The following is a 23,301-nucleotide window of genomic DNA, read 5'->3' on the forward strand; positions in this document are numbered from 1 at the left end:
AATTTTACTCATTACACCCAACATGCAGGACTTATTTCCTCAGGTTTAGTTAAAAACAGAATTGAGTGAATGATCAGTGAAATCTTAGGATTCGAATCAATAGACCTTCTGAGCTAAGAATTTGCTGAGTGCAAAGCCTCTTGCTTTCAGACAAATTCTTATAACGTTAAAAAAGAAAATTCTGCTACGTGGAGTCTCGGATTGTTCCATAAATCTAGTCCAATTTTACCCCAAAAAGCCACAAGTTAGCACCTGTTCCGCAAAAAAAACACCTATTGTCGCTACTCCTCTATTCGAAGACCCTCTCTTTAAGCCACAGACATCATCGGGGTACTGGCCGTAGACATATCGAACGACGTTCAGTTTCGCGGTAATTTGGAAGCAATGGCTAAATTAGTGTCTAAGAAGCTTGGTGTGTTCAGTAGGGCGAGACGATACTTCACTTCGTGCCATCGCTTGCAACTAAAGCGCAAATTCGGCCCCACATGGAGTACAATTGTTACCTTTAGGCTCCTTCACCCGTCGTATTTCGGCTTGACTCCTTGGCTCTGCTTAGAGATGTGGTCTCTCTGCATCTTTTACCACATTTACATCTCCTTGGTAAATATGCTTCAGAAGAAGTTCAGTTCAGAGTTCAGAAGACATTCGGATGAAATACCTGCAGGAAAAAATGGCCACGTCTGAAGGTTCTGAAAATTACAATTGCCATCATAAGCGCATTCATCAGTCAAATTTGGTTCTTAGATCAATAACAAAAGCCCATGTCACTTACACGTGAAATATGTAAAATAAGCTTTTGTAATAAGATTAATTACTTTGAATACTAATGTTAAAAAGTTACTATTTCGCAAGCGAAGAAATGAAATCGCCTTTGCAACTTTTTAATATTCTCTATGCTTGATACTGACATACATATGGGTATGTATTACAATCAGAAGGAATTAAAACAAATCTGCTATTTAAAGTTTCCTTAAATATTCTATACAGCATGTATAGAATATTAAAGGAATTAGAAGGTTACGTTCACACATGAACGCCTAGCCTATACTTTGCTTTGTTTCTTAAAAGGCAATTGTGCAGCATCATAAACAACTACAAACCTCCACAATAGCCTGAATTGGAGCGTGACACGTGGTTTGGTGAGTTATAGCTTCTTTATTCAAGTTTAATTTATGATCTTGAAGAAAAACGTATTAGCACTTACTAGATACTATATGTCGCTTACGATTGCTTTACAGATGTAAGTAGTAATAACATACATATACAAGTTCAGCAGTATAAGTAACCTTATTATTAATTTATTTATTCATCTGATCGTAATAAAATGTCCTAGTGTATAATTGATAGTTAAAAAATAATTCCACTAGAAATGCGATTCGAAAATCTTTACCGACAACTTTTGTGGGTCTTGCCCTCAGTATATTGTATCATTGATTTTTAAGTGTAAATGATTTTTGTAACTAAGATAGCCTGAATTTTTATCAAGTGTAAAGTTGAGCTCGTCGAAAATCTATAAAGCAGCTAGAGACTCGAATACACGGCCTCAGGTTAAAATTGTGGAATTGGTTTTATATCATTTGAACCAAAAAAAAAATTAGCAAATTCTACAAAATTGCCGAAAATCTTATTCAAAATCACTTTTTACAACGCAATAAATAACGCAATTCTAATAAAAAAAATACATTAAAAACTTCAAATAAAGTAATAAAGAATCCCTTTCAAAACATAATTACATTGAGATTGACTATAATATGTCGTAGAAAGTTCAAATAGTTAATGTAATAAGATTCCGTAATTACCTTTGACGAAGTTCCGATGAATTGCGCAAAAGAAGATTACGCTGATGTATAGGTCTCCAAATGACCCAAATTTACGAGTAAAAATATCATTATGACCTTTAGAAACGTTTTAGTAAAACTTGAGTCCGACACTCATTCATTGTAATATATCGGTTATGTTGACCCACAATTTGCTGTGACCTTTTTAAATACATTACAGCCTTGCGATTCTGTAACTCACTTTTCGAACTCTCACAGCGGTTTTTGCAGCGGCGGTCGCGCTCAAATCAGTCATTTTACGATTTGGCATTCTGATAAACAATAAACTACAAGCTCGAGAGTTCGAAAAGTGAGTTACAGAATCGCAAGTATATCATATAGCCATAGATATCGTCAGTTTTGGTAGTTAAATTACTCGATATAACAATACTATATAACTTTACTATGTTTTTTCAAGACTCAAATGACTTATGGAAGAACTTAAAGTTACCCTGAGCATCGCTGTTGTTCCAGTACAAATCTATGAGTATGTATATCTCACCGTAAAATTGTAAACACCGTTAGATTGTAATCTATCTCGCGATATTATAAACTGTCGAAAGATTGTGAACCTCAACGAAGTGCTTACAATTTAACGTATTATTATTCGGTAGTTATATGAAATTGTTGGAAAGTAAAATTAATCTGTAATTGACCAAAGAAGTTTGAATGATAACTAAGTTAGTGTAGTTACCAATCTACCAAATAATAATATGTTAAATTGTAAGCAGTAAGCTGAGGTTCACAATCTTTCGACAGTTTATAATCTCGCGAGATAGATTACAATCTAACGGTGTTTACAATTTTACGTTAACATATATACCAATGTGAATGATACGCTTATAGGATAATATTCACTGTCAATTTGGTGCGAACTGTCTTTCGTATATCAAAATACTTCACATCGACCCAAACAAAACACTCTTCTTAAACTTGTAATAATTTTCAAGTGAAACTTCTGTAGGCGCATGAGGGTAAAATTTTTACGGAAACGTCACAAAGATGTGCAGCGTTTTTGTCGAAGAAAAGGAAGAGAGCGATTGAGACCGATTAAAAGAGACCGAAAAAAATACATGCTATGCGCAGATTTTTTATTTATTTATATTATCATTAGCTCGTATACAGTATGTAAACAGTGTAAATATATAGATATACAAATACATGGAGTGATCATATACTGGTACATGATCATCTATTGGGGCTTTTACCTTAGTAATAATTAATTTACAAAGAAGTTTTACTTCTGACATGTGTACTTTGTAGGCTTGCACTTTTTTAAATGTATTATTTGCTTATTTTATACATCGTGGGAGTTAGGTTCAAAAATATTTGTTTAATAAGTCTTGATGTTCGAGGGTATTCAGAGTCAAGTTATAGCTCGCGCTAAATGTTTCCATTTTTATCCCCTTGGAACTTACTTGACGACATGCGATGCCGAATAGAATTACAGTAGAACCTCTATAAGTCGAACATCAAGGGAGACGCCAAAAAATTCGAGTTATAGAGTTTTCAACTTATGGAGGATTTCGACTTAGGCGGATTTTGATTCGACATAAAGAGTTCGAGGTTTATTCTTATAAATTTTAAAAAAATTTAACACCTGACACAAAGCAAGCAAACACGTGTTTCCATGAGTCATAAATTTATTATTGTATACTCCTAAAATGTTTTCTAAGAAACAATAGTGTACTCACATTGTCGGCAAGTTCTTAAAGTCGGTAACTTATTTTTGTTCGAACAATAGAGATAATAAATTCCAAATGATCAAGTTGTAAAGGTTGTAAAATAAAACGTTCCTATGTTCGAGATACAGAGGTCAAATTTAATTTTTCGAGTTATAGAGTGAAAATATGTACCAAAATGGCTTGGAGGGACTCGGTGATTATTTCGATTAACAGAGGGTCAAGATTTCAAGTAATGGAGGTTTTGGTGTTTTAAGGGAAGGGAACAAAACATTTTTTCGAGATTTGGAGGTTTTTGACTTATCGAGGTTCGACTTAACGAGGTTCTACTGTATATGATCAATTTTATTCGGATAGCACAACATATGTAGCTCTCTCTGCATCTATCTATTCTCCACTATTCCTATATTCTATTCTATCGCATATCTCCTGGGAATTGTTTCGAAGGACTTTTTGGATCTGCAGCTAAGTTTCATCATCAGACATAATGCATAATTCCACCCGTTCCACCTTGACGTCACGATAAAGCGCTTTTAAGACACTTCTTGCCGCACATTACCACTTTATGGAACAAATGGACATTCCAGGTATTTCCTAACAGTTACGAATTACTTAGGGGCCTTCAAAAGAAGAGCGTCCCACTACTTTAATGGCCGGCAATGCACTTGCAAACCTGGTGTTGCAGGTGTTCATGGGTGGCGGTAAACATTTAACTTTAAGTGCCCCATCTGCTTGTTTGCCGTCTGTGTCATAAAAATACGCAATATTCGAAAAAGTATGTGTAATTATTTGTAATATTAATACTTATCGGATAATATTAAGTGAGCTTAGCTTTTAATATACACGATATGTGTTGTAATCGGTTGGTAAATACGAACTGTAACTCTACCGATGAACGTTCTCTCTTTGGCAATGTATTAATGGTTATTATAAACAATTTACGAATTATAGGGCTGCCAGAAATAACGTCACGGTATTGTAGTACTGTGGAGAGCAGTGTTGGCGTGGTGGCTTCAGCGTGCGACTCTCATCCCTGAGGTAGTAGGTTCGATCCCCGGCTGTGCACCAATGGACTTTCTTTCTATGTGCGTATTTAACATTCGCTCGAACGGTGAAGGAAAACATCGCGAGGAAACCGGCTTGACTGAGGCCCAAAAAAGTCGAGGGCGTGCGTCAGGCACAGAAGGCTGATCACCAACTTGCCTATTAGATAAACAAATGATCATGAAACAAATAATGAAATCTGAGTTAAAAAAGATGTAACGCATTGATTTATTTTATTTTTTATTGTAGTACTGTGGATCACCAGGTGTACTAGCAATATAGTGTAGTCTCCTTTAATAATACAGAACCAAGCTTGTAGTTCACGCTTTTACGAAGGAAATAAATAACATAAGACATACAAAACTAATACAATTACACAAAAAATCTCGGAGACTTAAGGACATTTAGTATTTGTGGTCAACTCACTAACATCATCGGGAAGTTAGATAAAGTAAATTTAATTATTTTGCTTAGTACTGAAGACACTACTTAAAAGATAAAAATGTCTTTGTATCTCGACAATATCAATACTTAAACGGAAAAAATATTAATGAAATAGATTCCGAAATGTGCAGCAGTGGATTCACGGAAAACGCATGTTTTTTTGCGGCAACCCTGTGAAATAAACAGCTTAACCCTGTAAAAGCCACAAATGACAATGACACAATGTAGTTACCAAATCTTGATGCATTTCGTAAATTGTTGCAAAGAATTTTCATGAAAGCCACATCGAATGCTTTTAAGATGGTTTAATTGCTGAAATAGTTGACGTTTCAAAAGAAACTAATAAAGTGCAATGCGCTGTAATTTAGAAAAAAAACATAAACATTTAGAAAACGCGCTTTTAAGGAAAACAGCTACTGAAAAATTAGGAGTTAAAGATATTTGAAAAGTAAATTACACACAAAATTTACATATCATGAGATTTTGATCGCTTTTTTACGTTGTTGTATCATCACCATTCTTTCCCATACGGGCACACGTACGCGCTTAAGTCACCACCCACCCTTAGGATCCCCAAACAACCGACAAAATCTCTTACATTCATTCATTCATTCATTCTCAGAACTGTCAAACAAAAACATGTTAAGAAGGAACCCAACCAACATTACTGTCTTGCCAAGAAACCAGTAACGTACTAATATAATTAATGCTATATTGCATTGTATATTGATAGTAGAAAGTTTTAAGTTTTTCTTCCTTTTCATAAGGGCCCCAAAATCTTGTGTTTCCAAGGCATAATTTAAAACGGCTTTGATGGTCACCCGCAGTTCTGAAAATCTATACACTAAAATAACAAAACTTCCGTACAATCGACCACTTACTTTAAAACTCTCGCATATAATTTCATACATATTATATATATACGTATAGTAGCGGCGAAGAATTTTTAGGCTTTACTACTTTCCAACCTCGTCAAATGGAGAAATTGTTGAATAAACTGATTTCAACATATTCCGATATAACATGGGAAACGAAAGAGTATCTCATTTACATACTTAATCAACGGAATGAACGTGAATTAGCGTTTAATTGCGCCTAAGTCGGGCAAATTCTTGTTGCATAAATCTTCATTTAATGGTCACTTGTTGAATAAGCGCGAGATCTTTCCTCTTTTATGCTTTATGTCAAAATTTAATTAAGACAATATTGGTAAAAAAACACACTCTATTACAAAAAGTGGTCTAATATCATAAGACAATATTAAGAAGTATACTTTAGGTCGCTGGCCTTATGGACGGTGCATTAGACCGCTGGATCCACAGAATTAAGGAGGACCTGCTGCAGCTGAAAGCCAGCAACTGGTGGCACAGGACACACAGCACGGGAAGTTTCTAATTTCGGAAGCCAAGACACTTTTTGGGTCACAGAGCTAACATAGTGAGTGATATTTTATATTTATCTTTTACTTTTTTACGTTAGAAAGTCTGTACAACAAATCCAGCACTTGCCAAAACTGTTATTTTTCTGGCAATAAGCATATAATATAATGACGCAAATTATTCGCTTTGTAAAGTATTTATCGCTAGACTTTTTGATAAATGTGGTTATTAGCATTCTAAGAAATGTATGGGAATTTTGCCTATCTTACATCTTGGGAGATAATAGTATGCATTTTGCGGCTGATGAAACCTTACAAGACAAGAAGGGAATTGAGAAACTCTGAAAATTGATATGACGTAAATATTAAGATCAAAGACCATTAATGTACTTTGCTTAGACTAAAAGGAGTGATTTTCCAAGGTTAGAAGATTCACAACACGTCGCTTTAAGACTTTTATTATCCATCAACAAAACATAGATACATATATTCATACATTATTTGATACAACTAACATATAAATCTACTATATTTCGATGATGGGTGACTTTTACTGAATAATAATAATAAAAAAATATCGTCGCTGTAGAATGATAACCTCGTATGTCCAGAGAACCAAACCATTACAGGTAACAAAAAAAATGTTTCATTTCGTCAATGTTCATTAAATTATTATTATTATGTGTTTTTGTCCATAGTTTTAGATGGTAAAAAGGACTTTTTTTTAATAACATAAATAAGTCCTTACTTCATGATTATACCAGTTGAATGACATAAGAGTCTTAGAAGAAAAAGAATTGTTTTTTCACATACGAGGTTATCATTCTACAGTGACATGTCCGTAGTTTTATTAAATCAAAATTAACTTATCAAATAACCTTTACACTTTCCTAAAGCGACTTAATATTCTAGTCAAGAACGTCAATGATTAATTTTTTTCTGGATTTAGTGAAAACATAAATGAACACAGAAATAAATTTAATATTTTTTAACTAAAAAGAAAGGAAAGAAACAAATTATGTTAAGTCCACCTTAACTTTTAATTTTATGTAACTATTAGTCACCCATTTCGATGTCGTATATGGAATTGTTACTCAAACCACCATATATTACGCGCAAAGCCTATTATTGTCTTTTGGCAAAGCACAGCCTTCATAAAAAATAACAACAGATTCGACCAATTAACAATTTTTACAATTTTCACATTAAATAGCTTACTAAAGTTGTTATTACGCCCATATAAACAAGCCACGTATAAGTATTATTCACAAATGCAAGCAATAATTTATTACTTGTTATAAGAAGCAATCCGTTTTACCTAAACCTAGTGATATAGTATTTCGTAACAACCGCTCCCTTTTGCAATTGAAAGTAGCCACAACTGGCCCTGGTCTGAGTAACATTCCTTAATATACAAAATAGGTGTACACGACTTTAATATTATTTGTTGTTTAACTTATAAATAAAGTATTAAATAAATAAAGTTTAACTCAAGATCATTGAAATGATTCCTAAGGCCGCTAACTCACCGGGATGCCATGGCAAACAATTTGTATTGAAATGTAGGGCATGAAGTTTCCAGAAAGGAAAAAAAGATAGAAAATGGTGGTTTCAGAAAGGTTTTGATCCTGGCTACGCTTCCAAATTGGCGACGTTGCCAAACCATCGCCAAGTGAGTTAATTGCCATACAGTTCAATACAAATTGTTTGGATACGTAGCAACCCGACGTTACGATGGCATCCCGGTGAGTTAGCATGTCCATGTTTTAACAGGGCAATCGGTAAAAACACGTGTATGGGAATGTTTTTATTATATTATTGTATGTCGTGTACTCCATATTAAACACCAACTCAACACTCAATTTATAATCTATATGCTATATAACACATATTAAATATATAGTCTAAATCTAGACCCGTTTTTGTTTTTAAGACAAAAGAGATTATATACACAGATTTCCTCATCAATGAAAAATGGAAACACAAATATTCTAACGATCCATTACTATCAAATATTTACAATTAAAGGAAAACTTATTTTTCTAGTCAAAGAGTACTAACTGTGAAAGGCCTACTAATTTTGATGGACAGAATATAAAAGGACATCAAAGACAAAAACAAGAACATAGGCGTAGAATATTTATATTTGACTCTTCCATTCGGGCAATATACATTTTGTGACCCAAAGCTAGCGGAGTGAGTCATCCATGCTTTGTCTAACTCACGTCATTTTTGACATCTTAACCCAGCGGTCGTTCTATTCTCTATGCATGTGCCCAGACATTCGCAACAAGTTTTCCATAGTTTTTTGAAAATCTTTACACAGTTGTATCGACTCGGGTAGATATGAAATTCTATACTTATTCTACGTATATTCAACATATCTTTAATTTACAAAACTCTACTTTTCTACCTCTATGGGGCTTACAAGTAAAATAATCTAATTTATCACTTACGATTTTAGTGAAATTAATCTTCGATACCACTAATGATCCTGACTAGAACCAAAATGTATTTTTAACATTTTTGGGGTTTCTTTTAATCGTATACTTCAAATATTTGTTTCAATCTATATTCTAAAGAGAAAATTAACACAACATTTAATGTTTGTTTAAGATTTTAAAACGTAAATAGATTTTCAGATATTGATTTAATTACTCAAATAATACGTCTTGTTTATATTAGAGTCGTAAGACTAGCACAAAGTAATATTTTAATATGATGATACTATTTAATATAACTAAATAAAATCAGTCTCCATTTGGCACATAATCTACAAATTAAAACTGTTACTTTAAATTATTCAAGGAATAACAAAAACCTATAACTAAACACTAGTTTAGTAATAATACTTTGCTAGAAACTTTTCTTTTAAAAAAAATTACACATGTTTGAAGTGGCTGCGTCCATGCAATAACAATTGTTTAATTTTTTGATCAGTTCGTAGTCACCAAAAGTAAAACACTATTTTTTTTGAACAAGCTGGTACAGACGGCAATTTATAATAATATATCATCGTAATCATAGGAAGACCCATAATTCGATTAATCTAGCATTAAACTTTTACGTAATACAAGACGAGGTTTTGCAATGGCTCGGACTTTAACTAGCGCGGAACTGATGGACTGCCCTGTAGATGACCGATAATCCTGATCTTTCTTACGTCATTTCATAAGGTCTGTTGACGATTACAACCACCGCTATGGTTAGTGGTTAAAAGCGTGGCGCTTGGGCCCCATTCCTGGTTAAAAATTTCGAGATAAATAAAATCTAACTACTATAATTACTATAATTATTTGGTACACATAATAGTTTTCAACGCACACGAAATCTTTTAAATTGAAGGTGAATATATTAAATTAAGCCCCCGTATTCTGTCGTACTTGTTGTTTAATTGCGTATTTACTTTACGCGCGTACCTAGCGTTATAAAATCGTTTGGAGCCCATTCGACTTTAGTAACAGAATCACCTTAATTATTTGTATAATAAAATCACTTAGCTGATATTAATCTGATGTTAGCGTAAGGATTGAATGTAACACTTACAACATGGTTACAACACTTTTCAGTTACAGTCTCTTGGCATTTTACAATCTAAAAACGAAATAACACTTCTTAAGATAGCGAGAGAATTAAAATATTGAAATTTTGTATCTTTAACTGATTTTTATTAATGATAATTTAGAAACGTTTTAGCTACTACAATTCTGAAGTTGTGTATTATAATTTAATTCTAAAACAGCAATTGAACTCGAAAATTGATTTCGAATTAAGGTCTATTTTCATACGTGTTGTCATTTTAAGAAAATATAATAATTGCAATTTAAAAATGCAACACGATTTTGCGAGACTATACGTTCTAAATGCCATTCTTGTACTCTTAAAACAAAATCTATCAACTATATCTATGATGACGAAGGTATAAACGTTAAACATCTAGGGATATGCTATCATTGATACAAAACTCTATAGACAGTCATCTCTCAACATATAGGCCACGTTACACTTATCCTACAAACTTCTATCACAAATAACTCACAGTTTAAATGTTTTGACTAAGGAGCTACATTGTAATGTTTAGAAGTCCTAATTTAACCGTTAATTTTTATTCCCAAGGATTTTACTATGCAGGACTTAACGATGTTTACGATTCTGTCCATTTAGTAACGGAATATAGTCTTACTGAGTCAGCAATTGCTACGAGTAATAAAATAGCGGCGGTCAAATGTAATGTCTAATAAACATTCGTCTCGAAGCATGACTCTCTGTAATTCTAGTTTTAATGAACTCTTGAAACGGAATTATATCCATACATTCATCGTAAAGATATAAATTATAAATGCACGACTGTCTAGTAATTATAACATCAATAAATGAAGAAGTTTATCTAATACCCAACCGTTGTATTCTTGTATCAGATGGAAGAATAACATGTTCTTACTAAATAAATGTTGCGGGACAAAAAAGCTTGTTCATTTGCCCTTATTTTAATTGTTGCGTGTCTACGGCAGGCCGCTGGAAGCCATTCTATCCCCTGGTCACGCCCGTCCAAGCATGGCTGCTACGTCCCCTGCTGACTGGGAGTGGAGAAGGGCACTCCTAGCAGGTCTTGGCGGTGGTAGCCGTGGTAACGCAAGAAGGGTCGAAGAAGCACCCAGAGGACATCCAGTAACAAATTCGTGTCGGGAGGCTTCGGTTGGGGTGATACGTCGTTTTGGATCCCATCTGTAAATAATTATAATTATTCAATTATGATCAAATCAATTACACAAAGATTCCTAAATAAAGTACGCTGAGACATAGTAAATGCTCATTGGTACGCCCGCAATATCGACAACCATAAGGGTAACACGGAAAGCGTCGACAAAGAAATATAAAAAAATGCCAAACATGTGAATGTTGAGGCGGCTCAGCCTTTCGCACCATGGGGCTAGTGCATAGATACATCAGGACAGTATTTTGAGCTAAGGTACTTTTGTGTAGTGCTTATAAAACTGAAAAATTTAAGTGTTAGTGAAAGATTTGTAGACAGTTATTTAAATACACCAGAATTTTATTTTAACTATAACAGTTGATTTGCTTAAATGGGTTTATTAGCTTGGGTTAAAGTAGATTTAAAGTTAAAAAGTACATGTTCGAATTTAACAAATAAATTAGTCCTATTAACCCGTTATTATCGGTATATATACGCGATGTTGACTTTAGAAAATAAAAGAGAGGAATAAAATATATTAAAGCACACATAGGTGCATGAAAAAAGACAGTATCACTTATCACTGTTTTTTAGTGGGCTCATCTTGCAGAGACAACTACAGAGTATTCTGTACACAAAATTTTTAATAATTAAAATAAGATATAACTTCTTTTATTATGCGTAGTTTATGTATGAGATTGTTTTATATTTATAATCAACATTTAAGCGGCTTGCTAGATATTTATAAAGAAAAAAGTAACGTACGTTGAGCTTAAAACAATTTTGACCTCAATTTTTTATCAACAACATATTATCATGAAACAGAATTTGATAATTCAGAAAAACATATAGATTGCAGTATTTGTTCACGTGTTAATTACTACTAATATTCGTTAAGGTTTTTAATTACATTTATGAAATTACGTATGTTTTATTTATAAGGCAACCAATGTACGTTTTTCTAAGACCATAAAGGTATGACATAGAAATGGAATCTAAAAGAACAACTATAAATTAATATAATTCATCGCCTGCAAAGTAAAGTAAGTAATAATTTTGATTTTCGTTTATAAACTATTTAAATAAATATATTTCATAGTAAATTAACATGGACTAAACATTCTAAACATAACTTTATTACTCAAATATTTTTAAAATAAAGCGAAGATTCGGTTAATTCATTAATATTGTATTATCAAATTTATAAAGATCATCATAAATAAGAAGAATATCATTTTTGCTTTTTGTTAACATTAATATTATGCAAACGAATATCATATTTAAGAACTAGAAAGTTTTACTTTAGTGATTCCTAAATCTCCCAGAAAACAGCCACCGAATCTAAAGATATTTTATTAAACTAACCCAATATTCATAATTATTGTAATGAAAATTCTATAAGCCGTGTGTTATATTTACGTCATGTTGATTTTTATTTCATATTGTAGGTATTAAAACAAGTAAATTAATTATTTAATAGCTATCATGTGTATGATATGATCACATGGAATTTTCCGCGCGAAGTGGATTTTTATAAACATTATGTGGCGCTGACATAAGTTATTGTTGGCTTTGGATAATAAACACTCAAATCAAGATCAATTAAGAAACAGTAATTTAATTAGAATACCTAGTTAATTAAAGTATGCTTTTATATTTTTTTTAATGTATTTAGAAATACGATCAAAACTTTTAACCGGCTTTTAGGTTAGAATTTTCCCACTTTATTTCCATAATACTTAAAACGTATTCAGTTTTAAATACACAATATATAATAAATATTTATTATTTATTATTTATTATTTATTATTTATTATTTACTATTTATTATTTATTATTTATTATTTATTATTTATTATTTATTATTTATTATTTATTATTTATTATTTATTATTTATTATTTATTATTTATTATTTATTATTTATTATTTATTATTTATTATTTATTATTTATTATTTATTATTTATTATTTATTATTTATTATTTATTATTTATTATTTATTATTTATTATTTATTATTTATTATTTATTATTTATTATTTATTATTTATTATTTATTATTTATTATTTATTATTTATTATTTATTATTTATTATTTATTATTTATTATTTATTATTTATTATTTATTATTTATTATTTATTATTTATTATTTATTATTTATTATTTATTATTTATTATTTATTATTTATTATTTATTATTTATTATTTTATATTAGATAATATTATCTGAAGAGAAGTCATGTAATTATCATATTCTAAAACAAATTTCAACTCTAAAAAATATATTGGCTTTACGTTTGGTTTTAATGTTATATTTAGTTTTAACTTTTAAGATAATATTACTCGTTCATAATTCTCATATAGAATTTACTGTATATTAATGATTAAAAGTAGAGCAAGGCAAAGTCTGGTTGTTGCGCTTTGGAAACTGGAATTCAATTTATAAATGTTGCAGCCAGTTGGTTCAAATAATTTGTTTTACAATTATTACGATTTAAAGAAACTTACAATTATATTTTACTCATGATTTCTTAAATCTAAAGTATAGGCGATCTTATTGATGACTAGCTGCCCCTTCGAACTTCGTTTCGCCTTAATATGATTTTGTCGCTTAGCCTACCTTTTTAGTAGCTACATACCAACATATGGGATTTGCTATGCTACATAGCTCGTTGGCGTTCACAATTACAGAAAAATAAAACTGGTTTTTAGGTTTTTCCGTGCAATTCTTCCATTTAACGTACGTGAAAGTGATTAAATTCCTCAAAAGTATGCAAAATAGAATAACTGTCAATAGTTTTATATCATAATTTAAACAATAAAGGTCTTACATTATAAATATTTATGTCAGTATATGGAAAATATTTGCATTAGTTGGTTTAGTATAACTTAGAGTTAGTTACTCTTAAGAAAAATACCTCATGTGTATGTAAGGTATTTGATGTCAAACGACGTAATCTGTGAAAAGGCATTACTAAAAGTAGTAGTACCTTATGTAAATTATATTTTAGATAGTGGATATATAGGAATACATATCGCTAGAGGTCACTCCTATCCGTTATTATTTAAATCTGATTTGGATACGGCAACAAATAGATTTCATACCGTATCTATAATGTTCTTATGTTTTTACTTTTTTGGTATGGAATTCACGGAAATATTATACATATACATATATATTGATATGCCATAGTTTCAGCTATTAAACGCAATTTCATATCTTTAAAATTACGGTTATTGGATTTGGAAAATCAACTCTAGAATCTGAAGGACCGTGTACCAATCACTGGTCTAGACATAAAACGGTTGCCCTACTTTCATAACGATAAAGTGATTCAAATATTCCCTTTCAAACTGGACTCGTTAGCGATTTTCGAATGGACTTTAACCTTTAAGGTATTGCAGATTTTGAATCCATAAGGATATAAATCCTCATTTACTTGCAATATTGCATTAAAGGTAATTTCGTAACGAATTTATGAATATTTCATGCAATGCGATATTGTTTTAAAAGAAAATAAATAGTCACAACGTTAGCTTTACGAATACCAATAAATTACAACAATAACAATTATATATCTAAAAATATATAATAAGGTCTGTATTAGATATATATGTATTATATATATATATATCTGTCATTTAACGAGCATCTAAATTTTATAGAACTTTTAATAGACACTCATTTTTACGCCTAAACATTTACATTAAGGTGGGAACTGACCAACGTTACGAGGTGTAATGTAACATGTAATGTAATATTACACAGCGAGCATTCGTGCAGTCAGTACGTCGTGTTACGGGAAAACCAGCCAGCAACGAGCCGCTCGTTGCTCGCTTTGAGTGCTCCACCCGGCTGTCGGTTTTTTGGCGAATCCTTTGAGTGTTACGCGGTTCGGTCAGTACGCTCTTTGTCAAAAGTCGTCCCGAGCACACGCGCGTTGCGAGTAATCACACGTCAATCAATCAATCAATCAAACATGGAGTGGAAAAAAGAAAAATCTCTGTATTTTTCTATAAAATGGAAGAAAAGAGGAAGTGTTGTGGAACCCAGCTCATCTAGAGCAAATAAATTCAACAGTTCTTCAAAATCGATCGGAGACATGCGTACAAAGTTTTTATACTGTCCAGTAATCATTTGGTTTTTCAAAGTTGCTATCAATGACAAACCACCACATACGCCTCTGTTTTTAAATAAGTTTGATCTCCAGTAACGTTTTTTCTTCTTCTTAATTTGTATGAAACAATAATTAAGTAGAATCAAAGATACCAACGCGTCCTAGCTGTCGGCCATCTCGTAAACACTGGCGGCGAAAGCGGAGCACAGACGTTTGACGAGCATGTTACGCCGATTTTAAAACACAGCGATACATGCTCGATGCGTTACACGCTCGATGCGAATGCTACATTACACATGGTAACTTTGGTCAGTTCCCACCTTTAAAAGAGTACCGAGCGTTTTTTACGCCGGCTTTTTCTCTCGGCCTACACCCTCTGTCTTGTTTGCCGATGAGTAGGGATGCCTACAAATTCAAATTTAATGACGTGGAATAAGTGATACATGTATCTTATGTTCCATAATAAACATATCTATGAACAACATATTTAGACAACATTTATGAACAGAGAAAAATGTTATACAAATATAATACTCATATTTGATTGACAGTTTTCATTAACACGAGCCACGACAAAAAGCTATACGCGTAGTAAAAATAGATATTTAATCGCACTCTGAGATCTCTACATTACACAATAGTACCTACCATTAGCCGGTCCTAACCTTTCACTGCGTATTCCGATCGCATCGCTTCTTGTAACACTGTGGGAATATTATGATAGCTAAACTGCGTGAAATAATTACGTTCATAACTTAAAAACTTGTGTAATTAAAGTTATCATCACATCTTGGAAATTATCATTTGATATTTAGTATAATTTGTTAAAATTCGAAAGTAGAACCCTTTCTTTATATTTGTAATGCAAAATGGATATATTTCATAAGTACTTAGTTTAGATGTGTTTCTTTTATTCGGTTAAAGCTAATAGGATTTCATACCTGTTGTGTATAAATAATACAAGCTGTATTAACTGCAAAACTAAATTATTCTTTAAAATTGACTTACACTAAAACGTCTTAAACAAATTTTCAAACATATAACTACGTATAGGAGATCTTGAAGGTTACATAAGTAACGAAACATTTTCCTTTTCACCAATAACGAAAAGGAACTTTCACTCCGAATGAAGGCGGAATAGTTTTAAAATAACTTAAATATTTTAACTTAAAAAAAAAAAAAATATGATAATTTTAAGTGAATAATTTTTGGTTCATTGTTTTATCATGAAAGTAATGATTTCAAAACATACTATGGTTTAATAAAAAACATCCGTTACGGTATTAGATATTGTTTGTTTTTCACCTAAATATATTTGATTCCCACCATAAATAAAAGTGATAAACGAAATAAATAATTAATTATTTGGGTATTCCTTGCAAAGGATCTCCTTTAATAGACATATTTTAATTCGTAGAACGATGCGGAATGATCTAATCAATTAACGTACAAAAACTCGTGAGAACCACTTTTACTTTTACATTCTTTGGTTGCCATAAACAAACCGGTTCCTTCATCTGTCTATGGTACATAATGATAACTATCAACACACTATTTTGTCACCATTTCTCCCGCCATTCTGCTGTATAAATTAAAAAGTCAAATCCGTGTAGTAATACCACGTTTAAACTATTACTAAGTGTTTTTATTTTTCATGAAGTTATTGCAATTTGTTATGTTGGTAAACAAAAAACATAGCGGTTGAAAGTTGGTGAAGATGTGGTGGAGAGTTTAGTCCCAACGATCTTAGTGTCCATCATTTGAGAATTTGTTGAAAATGTTATTTTCGAAACTACTGACTTTCATTAGTAGGTAGGTACATAGCGTTACGTACGAGTTGCTTGCAATAGTATGCATTTAATAGTAAGATTATTTATTATTAAAGTACATTCCTCCGTTTACACAATAGAAATAATAAATTAAATAAAACAAGTACTAGTAGTACTAAAACCTTCTTTGCTATTTTGCATATAAGTACCGTTATATATGGCTAGTATATCTTAAATATAATTTAGGATCCTTAATCAGAGTGTGAACTTGAGAGAAAGCCACAAAAAACTAATAATTGTTGTCACGGTTTCATATCTTATTCGCAAGTCACATTGCGACTGTTATATTAATTTCACGCCTATATTATAAAGGTTAATGATAGATACAGTTATTTAAATTATTGCAGTGTTTAAGTCTCATTAAATTTTGCAAATTTAAAGAAACTATATATATAAGAAAGTAATGGAAAAAGGAAGTAATTATTTATACATTATTATTTATTGTTCAAGAAGCTTACCTAATGTTATGATACTGCCACCGATGGATATCCTCATAGCCTGGAGGATCGGGAGTGGCTTACGGCTTTTATGATTTTGGTACTAAATGTATCGAGTTTCTTGAAAATAATAAAGAACACTTTTTCTTCTCATCCAATAAGTTAACTAAAATAGTTTCCTTATTTTCATAACTTTGATATAGACAGTTAACGTAACCGGAAACTAATTTACCCGCAAAATGTAATAAACAATCTAATCGATATAGACTTCATATCATCCGAGGCGAGAATATTTAATTTAGAATAAATTAATCGGTTATCGAACCGATTACATTAAGATTACGTTTCGTCTGGTGTATGGCTGATTATTTAAATAAAATATTTTTATTTATTGCTTATTGAAGTTTTTAGAGTGGTATATATTTAAACCTTAAATATGTGGACTTGGCTTTGCGTGGAAATAAGCATGTAGATTTCAATTTCATTTAATTTTTTTTTAATAAACATAATATGAATAACGATCTTCAGGTGGTTTTGACAACAAATATACGTAACATTCAAAACAACCTACAATCTAATTAGTACTATGTAGTGATCATTATATTATTATAGTATAAACATTATAACAAACGTTAAAATACCAAGACACCGAATTATTAAAACTGTGTTTTATTTTGTTACGAACTTAAATCTTTTAATATATTAAAAATGAAGCAGACAGAAAATTAATATCATTAAGTAAATCTAACGGCAAAATCTAGAAATATTCGTTATATATGTCTCCTACGGTTACATAAACAAGGTGATTACATATTATTAGATAAGATCTCAAAGAAGTGACATAACGTATCAAAGAGGACACTCAAATGGTCATCGTCGTTAGATGCATAGAAGGCTTAATTATGTAGTTAGATCATTTCGTAATACTTGTTGGTGATATACTTGTTTTTAAGGTGTACTACTTTTAAAGCATATACGGAAATTCAGCAGACTATAGATATGCCAATATACCTTTAAGAATCCAGTAAGGGCGCATTCACCTCGCTCTGGGCCGGGTTTCACTTTATTAAAAATTCTTAATTGATACCACAGTCAAAGACTTATAGATTCTGTTTACACATAATGCAACTCGGTCACTTTACAAATAGACTACAAATGTTTTATGTCAGTTTTTGTTCAATTAAAGGTTTTCTTTTATGCTTTCTCATCCTATGAATAATATAAGGAATAACTTCATTTTTTTTATATAACACTTGGTTCTGCACTTCTCGCACTCATCATGTTTCTTTTTTTTAGTTTTTCTCTTTAACTAGGGTTGCCTGGAAGAGATCGCTTATTAGCGATAAGGCCGCCCGTTGCATCACTTATAATTTTTATGTATTGTGTTATTTGTGTTTCTTTTATTTTTATTGCAACGGAGTGTAAAAAAAAATCTTGGGAACTAAACTCAGGATATCTGGCTATTGCAATTAAATTATTTTATTGCAACAAAGTTTTGGTTTCCATTAGAACAAAATAATACTCTGAATGATTAGTTCACATGGCGTATATATTTTCCAGTTAATCAATTATTGAGAAAAATAAGTGTTTCGGTGCGGTGGATCAGTATCAAAAAGTTACTTGACTCCAAGGTACTTCAGCAATATAAAATGTACTTACTCTAAACATCGATGGAGCAGATGCAAGAATGCTGAGTCATCACTCCTCACAGCTGTTGACAGAGCCCTGGACCCAGGTCGACGTTTCCGACCCTTTGAGTTAGTCACACTGCGTGGTGATCCTTTGGAATCTACGAAAAATATCATCAATACCACAAGTTAAGTAGTAGCTAAAGCTTTGTAAGTAGTAGATTAAATTAATTTATCCTGTTTTTTTCTTGATTATAAGTAAAATAAATAATAGTTAAAAAAACTAAAAAACACGCTTTTAAAGCACATCAAACTAAAAAGTGAAAAATAATTCCTAATTTAGGCTGAAAATGGTAATGCTAATGGTAGTGCTTTAAGAGCGTGTTTTTTAGTTTTTTTTAACTATTATTTATTTTTTTATTTTTTTTCATTTTTTTTCGGATTATTGCATTGTCATCGATCTTTGACAGGTGCGCAAAGTTTGAATTAAATCTGTCCGTTAAAATTGGGTCAAAATCGAGTCCGAAGGAGTCGGTTACATACATACATACAGGTGAAGTTAATATAAAGCGTGTAAAAATCACTGAAGCACGCGAAATATCGGGTCTAATTTTCATTCAACTTAAATAATAAAATAATAATACATTAAATATTCAATATTATTTGCACAAAAGATTTCTCTTAAATTATAAACAATTAAAATTCAATGGGGGCAACATCGCATAGAAATTTAAATATTCGCTCGTAAATAAATTATAAATTGCGTAAATTGTTTATAATAGAAAGTGAAATTGAAGATTTCTTCCTGAATGTTTAATTAACAATTCATTATTAAACAGTTATAACAAAGATGAATTTTCCAAAATGCTAAACATTATATTTAATTTTAATTAATTAATGACGTCTTAACTGGCCCCTTAGAGTCTTAATTGGGGGCCAATTAATTATAAATATAAACTTGAGTACAAAAAATCGGTGGCGCTACTGCCTGTTCGCTCTGAGCCTCAGATTTATGTATCTGTTTTTGTAATCATTTTTTTTCTATATAGACAAGAAGGTAGTCGACTTTTTGGGTCTAAGACGATTTCCTCACGATATTTTCCCTTACGAACGAGTGCACACATATATAGAAAGTCTGGAGTTTGAACCTCAGGGATGAGAAAGGTTGTACTATTTGTTGTATTGAAAAGTTATAAATTGTCACTGTTGTTTCTTGTCTATAGTATTTCATTGGGGTATTGATTTACACAGATAGTCGTGTAAATTTGATGCTTAAAAAGTGTTCATAACCAAGTTCAAAACTATACTACTTAAATAACCTAACCAACCACCGGAAAATTATGAATTATTTATAATAATTTATCACATATACATTCTTACGGCATTACTATAAAACGTTGATAAAAGTTACCAACAATGGCTGCGATATTTGTTCCATACTCAAGTTATTTTTTGTATAATACTAATACAGGATAATGGTAACCATGACAACGAATAACTTTAATCCCCGTTTCATTATATTATTTCAATATGGCCGATAACTCACCAAAAAATAATCTCTTCCTTGTAGCGTGTAATAGGAGGTCCGGTGGCGGTGGACCCAGCAGCTCCATGATACAAGCTAGTTGCTCCGTTTCGTTTTCTCCCGGGAAGAGGGGATATCCAGTATGAAGCTCCGCAAGGATACATCCTAGAAATAAATTTGATAAAATATCTCAGTAATAAAGGCGATCAAGAATGTTTTGGGGCATCCGCCATTACATTTCATTGTAGTAAATGAATCTGTTTTCCGATCACCTTCAGCGTTCGTATCTAACATGTTGTAAATTATGGGATGGGTAAGATTTAGTTGAGGTTGCGGTATTTATTACTCCCGAATTTTAAATCCTACTGTTTTGTCAAATCCTACCCTTAGACCATACCCTCAGTGTTGCGACACACATAAGGCAAAACCTCTGGAGTAGTTATATATATCGACGTAGGAAAGCATATTTGCTGTAAGTAGACAAAATACCTAAAGTGACTTTTTCCTGCCATTAGAATCAGAAAAAAAAGCCGCATCGAATGACCCGGGTCCTGTGTCTTTACGATGAAAAAAAAATTACATACGCCGTTGAAAACGCCCGTACTTATATTTTTTTTACCAAGATTAAATGCTGTATGTAGACCAAAATCTAGTCATTTCAGACATTTTGTACTTACAGCAAAAGAAAAACTGCATTTTTTCTTTCCAAATACTTACTTCTTCCCATTTAAAAACTTAACGCTACTTACAGCATTTCAGCGGCGTGTGATTTTTACATTCGTTTACTTACAGCAAGTTTAGGGAACCTACAGTTTTAGTTTTTTTTTATCATTTACGACATTTTATTTCAACCAAACATTACATTACCAAATGACCCACTGCATTTCTAGATCTAATCATAACTATAAACACTAAACAGCTAATCTTACATCTTGAATTGCAATTGAAAGTACCCAAATACATAAATTTATTGCATACAGCATATTTACCGCCTGTAAATTGATAATATTTCCGCGCGTACATTTTTCTTCCTTAGTTACAGCGTTTTAAAGGTTTGTGATTTAAAAAACTGTTTGCTGTAACTAGCCAAACACGTACTTATAGTAACTTTGGATAAAAAGTTTACATTGCAAATGGTGACTGGCAGTTAAATAAATATATGTTTCAAAAATGGTAGCAATATCATGGATAGGTCAGACACTATTATTTTTTTTCCGAAATCAATAAAGTTTTTTGGCTCTGGTGAACAATTGCAATATGTCTACTTACAGCAAATGTGCTTTCCTACGTCGATATATACTAGCAGACCGGCCAAGCGTTGCTGTGGCTAAGGTTTTAGTTATATTACATAGTAGTAACCTATTCAAGGGAAAAGGTAGGAGAACACCAGTCATGGGGACCACCATGCTTTATTGGTGGTTATGCCATTAAATTGTAGCTTATGTGAAACGTTGGTACTTTCAACACAGCGTCATCTGTTAGACTTGTGACTATCAAATAAAAAACAAATATTTTGCAATAAAATAATATTGCGGGTATAAATTGAGATGTAAGCTATCCTATCTTTTAAGTTAGATCAAACTGCACACGGTGTGCAAATTTGATTGATATCGGTTTGGTAGTTAAGGAGTCCATAGCGGACAAACAACGTGACACGTAATTTATATATATTAAGAAAGATATATATAGTTAAAAAAGAATTCGCAGGAATAACAATATAGATTCATTATTTAACTTATCTAAAATACATGTTTTCCTTTTTTCCTCTTATTATTACAAAATTCTAACATAGAAATTGATGAAAAGGAATCATTAGATATTCAATTCAAATTCAATAATCATTTAGTCATATAGGTAACAAAACGTACACTTATGAACGTCAAAAAATAAATATATATGAAATTATTCTAATTTTACATTTAATGCCAATTCTTAAATCAAGGGCGTAGAACGGAAAAGTAGAACTGGCAATAAACTATCCGCCACTCTTTTTAATCGATATTTTTAATTTATAGGCTACCTCTAATGGCTACCAATAATGTGATCAGTAAATGTTCTGATGTATAGCAACTCATGTAACCATGATACGTAAGATATAATATTGCTTTATTGCGTAAGTAAAATCCTATTCCACTCTTTTTTGGCTCGAATTAAAGTAAATTTGGTGATCACGAAATATTGCTACTGTGTGATGTAGGTATGTATTGTAGTCATAGACAAATATTCAGCTAAGGCCTTTTTGTCACTTCTTTTTTTGTAAATTATCGCTAATTCTCGAAAGTAACTCCATATTTTTTAGGTTTATATTTTAATAATTTTAATCTATTATAACCAAAAATATTTGTAAAAGCTAACAAAATTGTTGTCTATTTTTTCAGATTCTTTGGGTTTTTTTATGTTTTCGAGTTAGTTTCCCCACCCTCCTAAAATCCTCTGCTAATACTTACGCTAAAATTAAATATTTACAAAATTCAAGTTATTATTCAAGTTATATATTGTCTCAAAGAGATTGAAGCTGTAACTAAACAGTTTTATACCGAAAACACCCTTTCCTTCGCTTCGTTCTCTACTCTCTCTCTCTATCTTGCATGATTTTCCTTGTCTATCAAGCTATGTGTTTCACTTTATAATAGTATTAAAATGCTTAAGTATGTAAGAACCAATGTAAAACCAACCTTACATATTTTTTTATAAACATCTAGG

At 31.5% G+C, this 23,301-nt stretch overlaps 1 protein-coding gene across 3 annotated transcripts in view; it reads right to left on the reverse strand.

Moving 5' to 3' along the window:
- Positions 1 to 8,174: 8,174 nt before the first annotated feature.
- Positions 8,175 to 23,301, reverse strand: part of LOC125051199 (dual specificity tyrosine-phosphorylation-regulated kinase 2) — a 38,399-nt gene continuing 23,272 nt past the window's right edge. For 2 of the 3 annotated variants that reach the window (XM_047651404.1, XM_047651403.1), the window contains exons 8-10: positions 20,620 to 20,763; positions 19,105 to 19,234; positions 8,175 to 11,090 (exon numbers count right to left, since the gene is read on the reverse strand). In XM_047651404.1, coding sequence (XP_047507360.1) covers positions 10,904 to 11,090; positions 19,105 to 19,234; positions 20,620 to 20,763 — 461 coding nt within the window. In that variant the 3' untranslated portion in view covers positions 8,175 to 10,903. The remainder of the gene's footprint in view (positions 11,091 to 19,104; positions 19,235 to 20,619; positions 20,764 to 23,301) is intronic. The other variant, XR_007117253.1, reaches the window with a different exon arrangement.

This window comes from Pieris napi, chromosome 7 (genome assembly GCF_905475465.1).
Source record: "Pieris napi chromosome 7, ilPieNapi1.2, whole genome shotgun sequence".
NCBI classification, from domain to species: Eukaryota; Metazoa; Arthropoda; class Insecta; order Lepidoptera; family Pieridae; genus Pieris; species Pieris napi.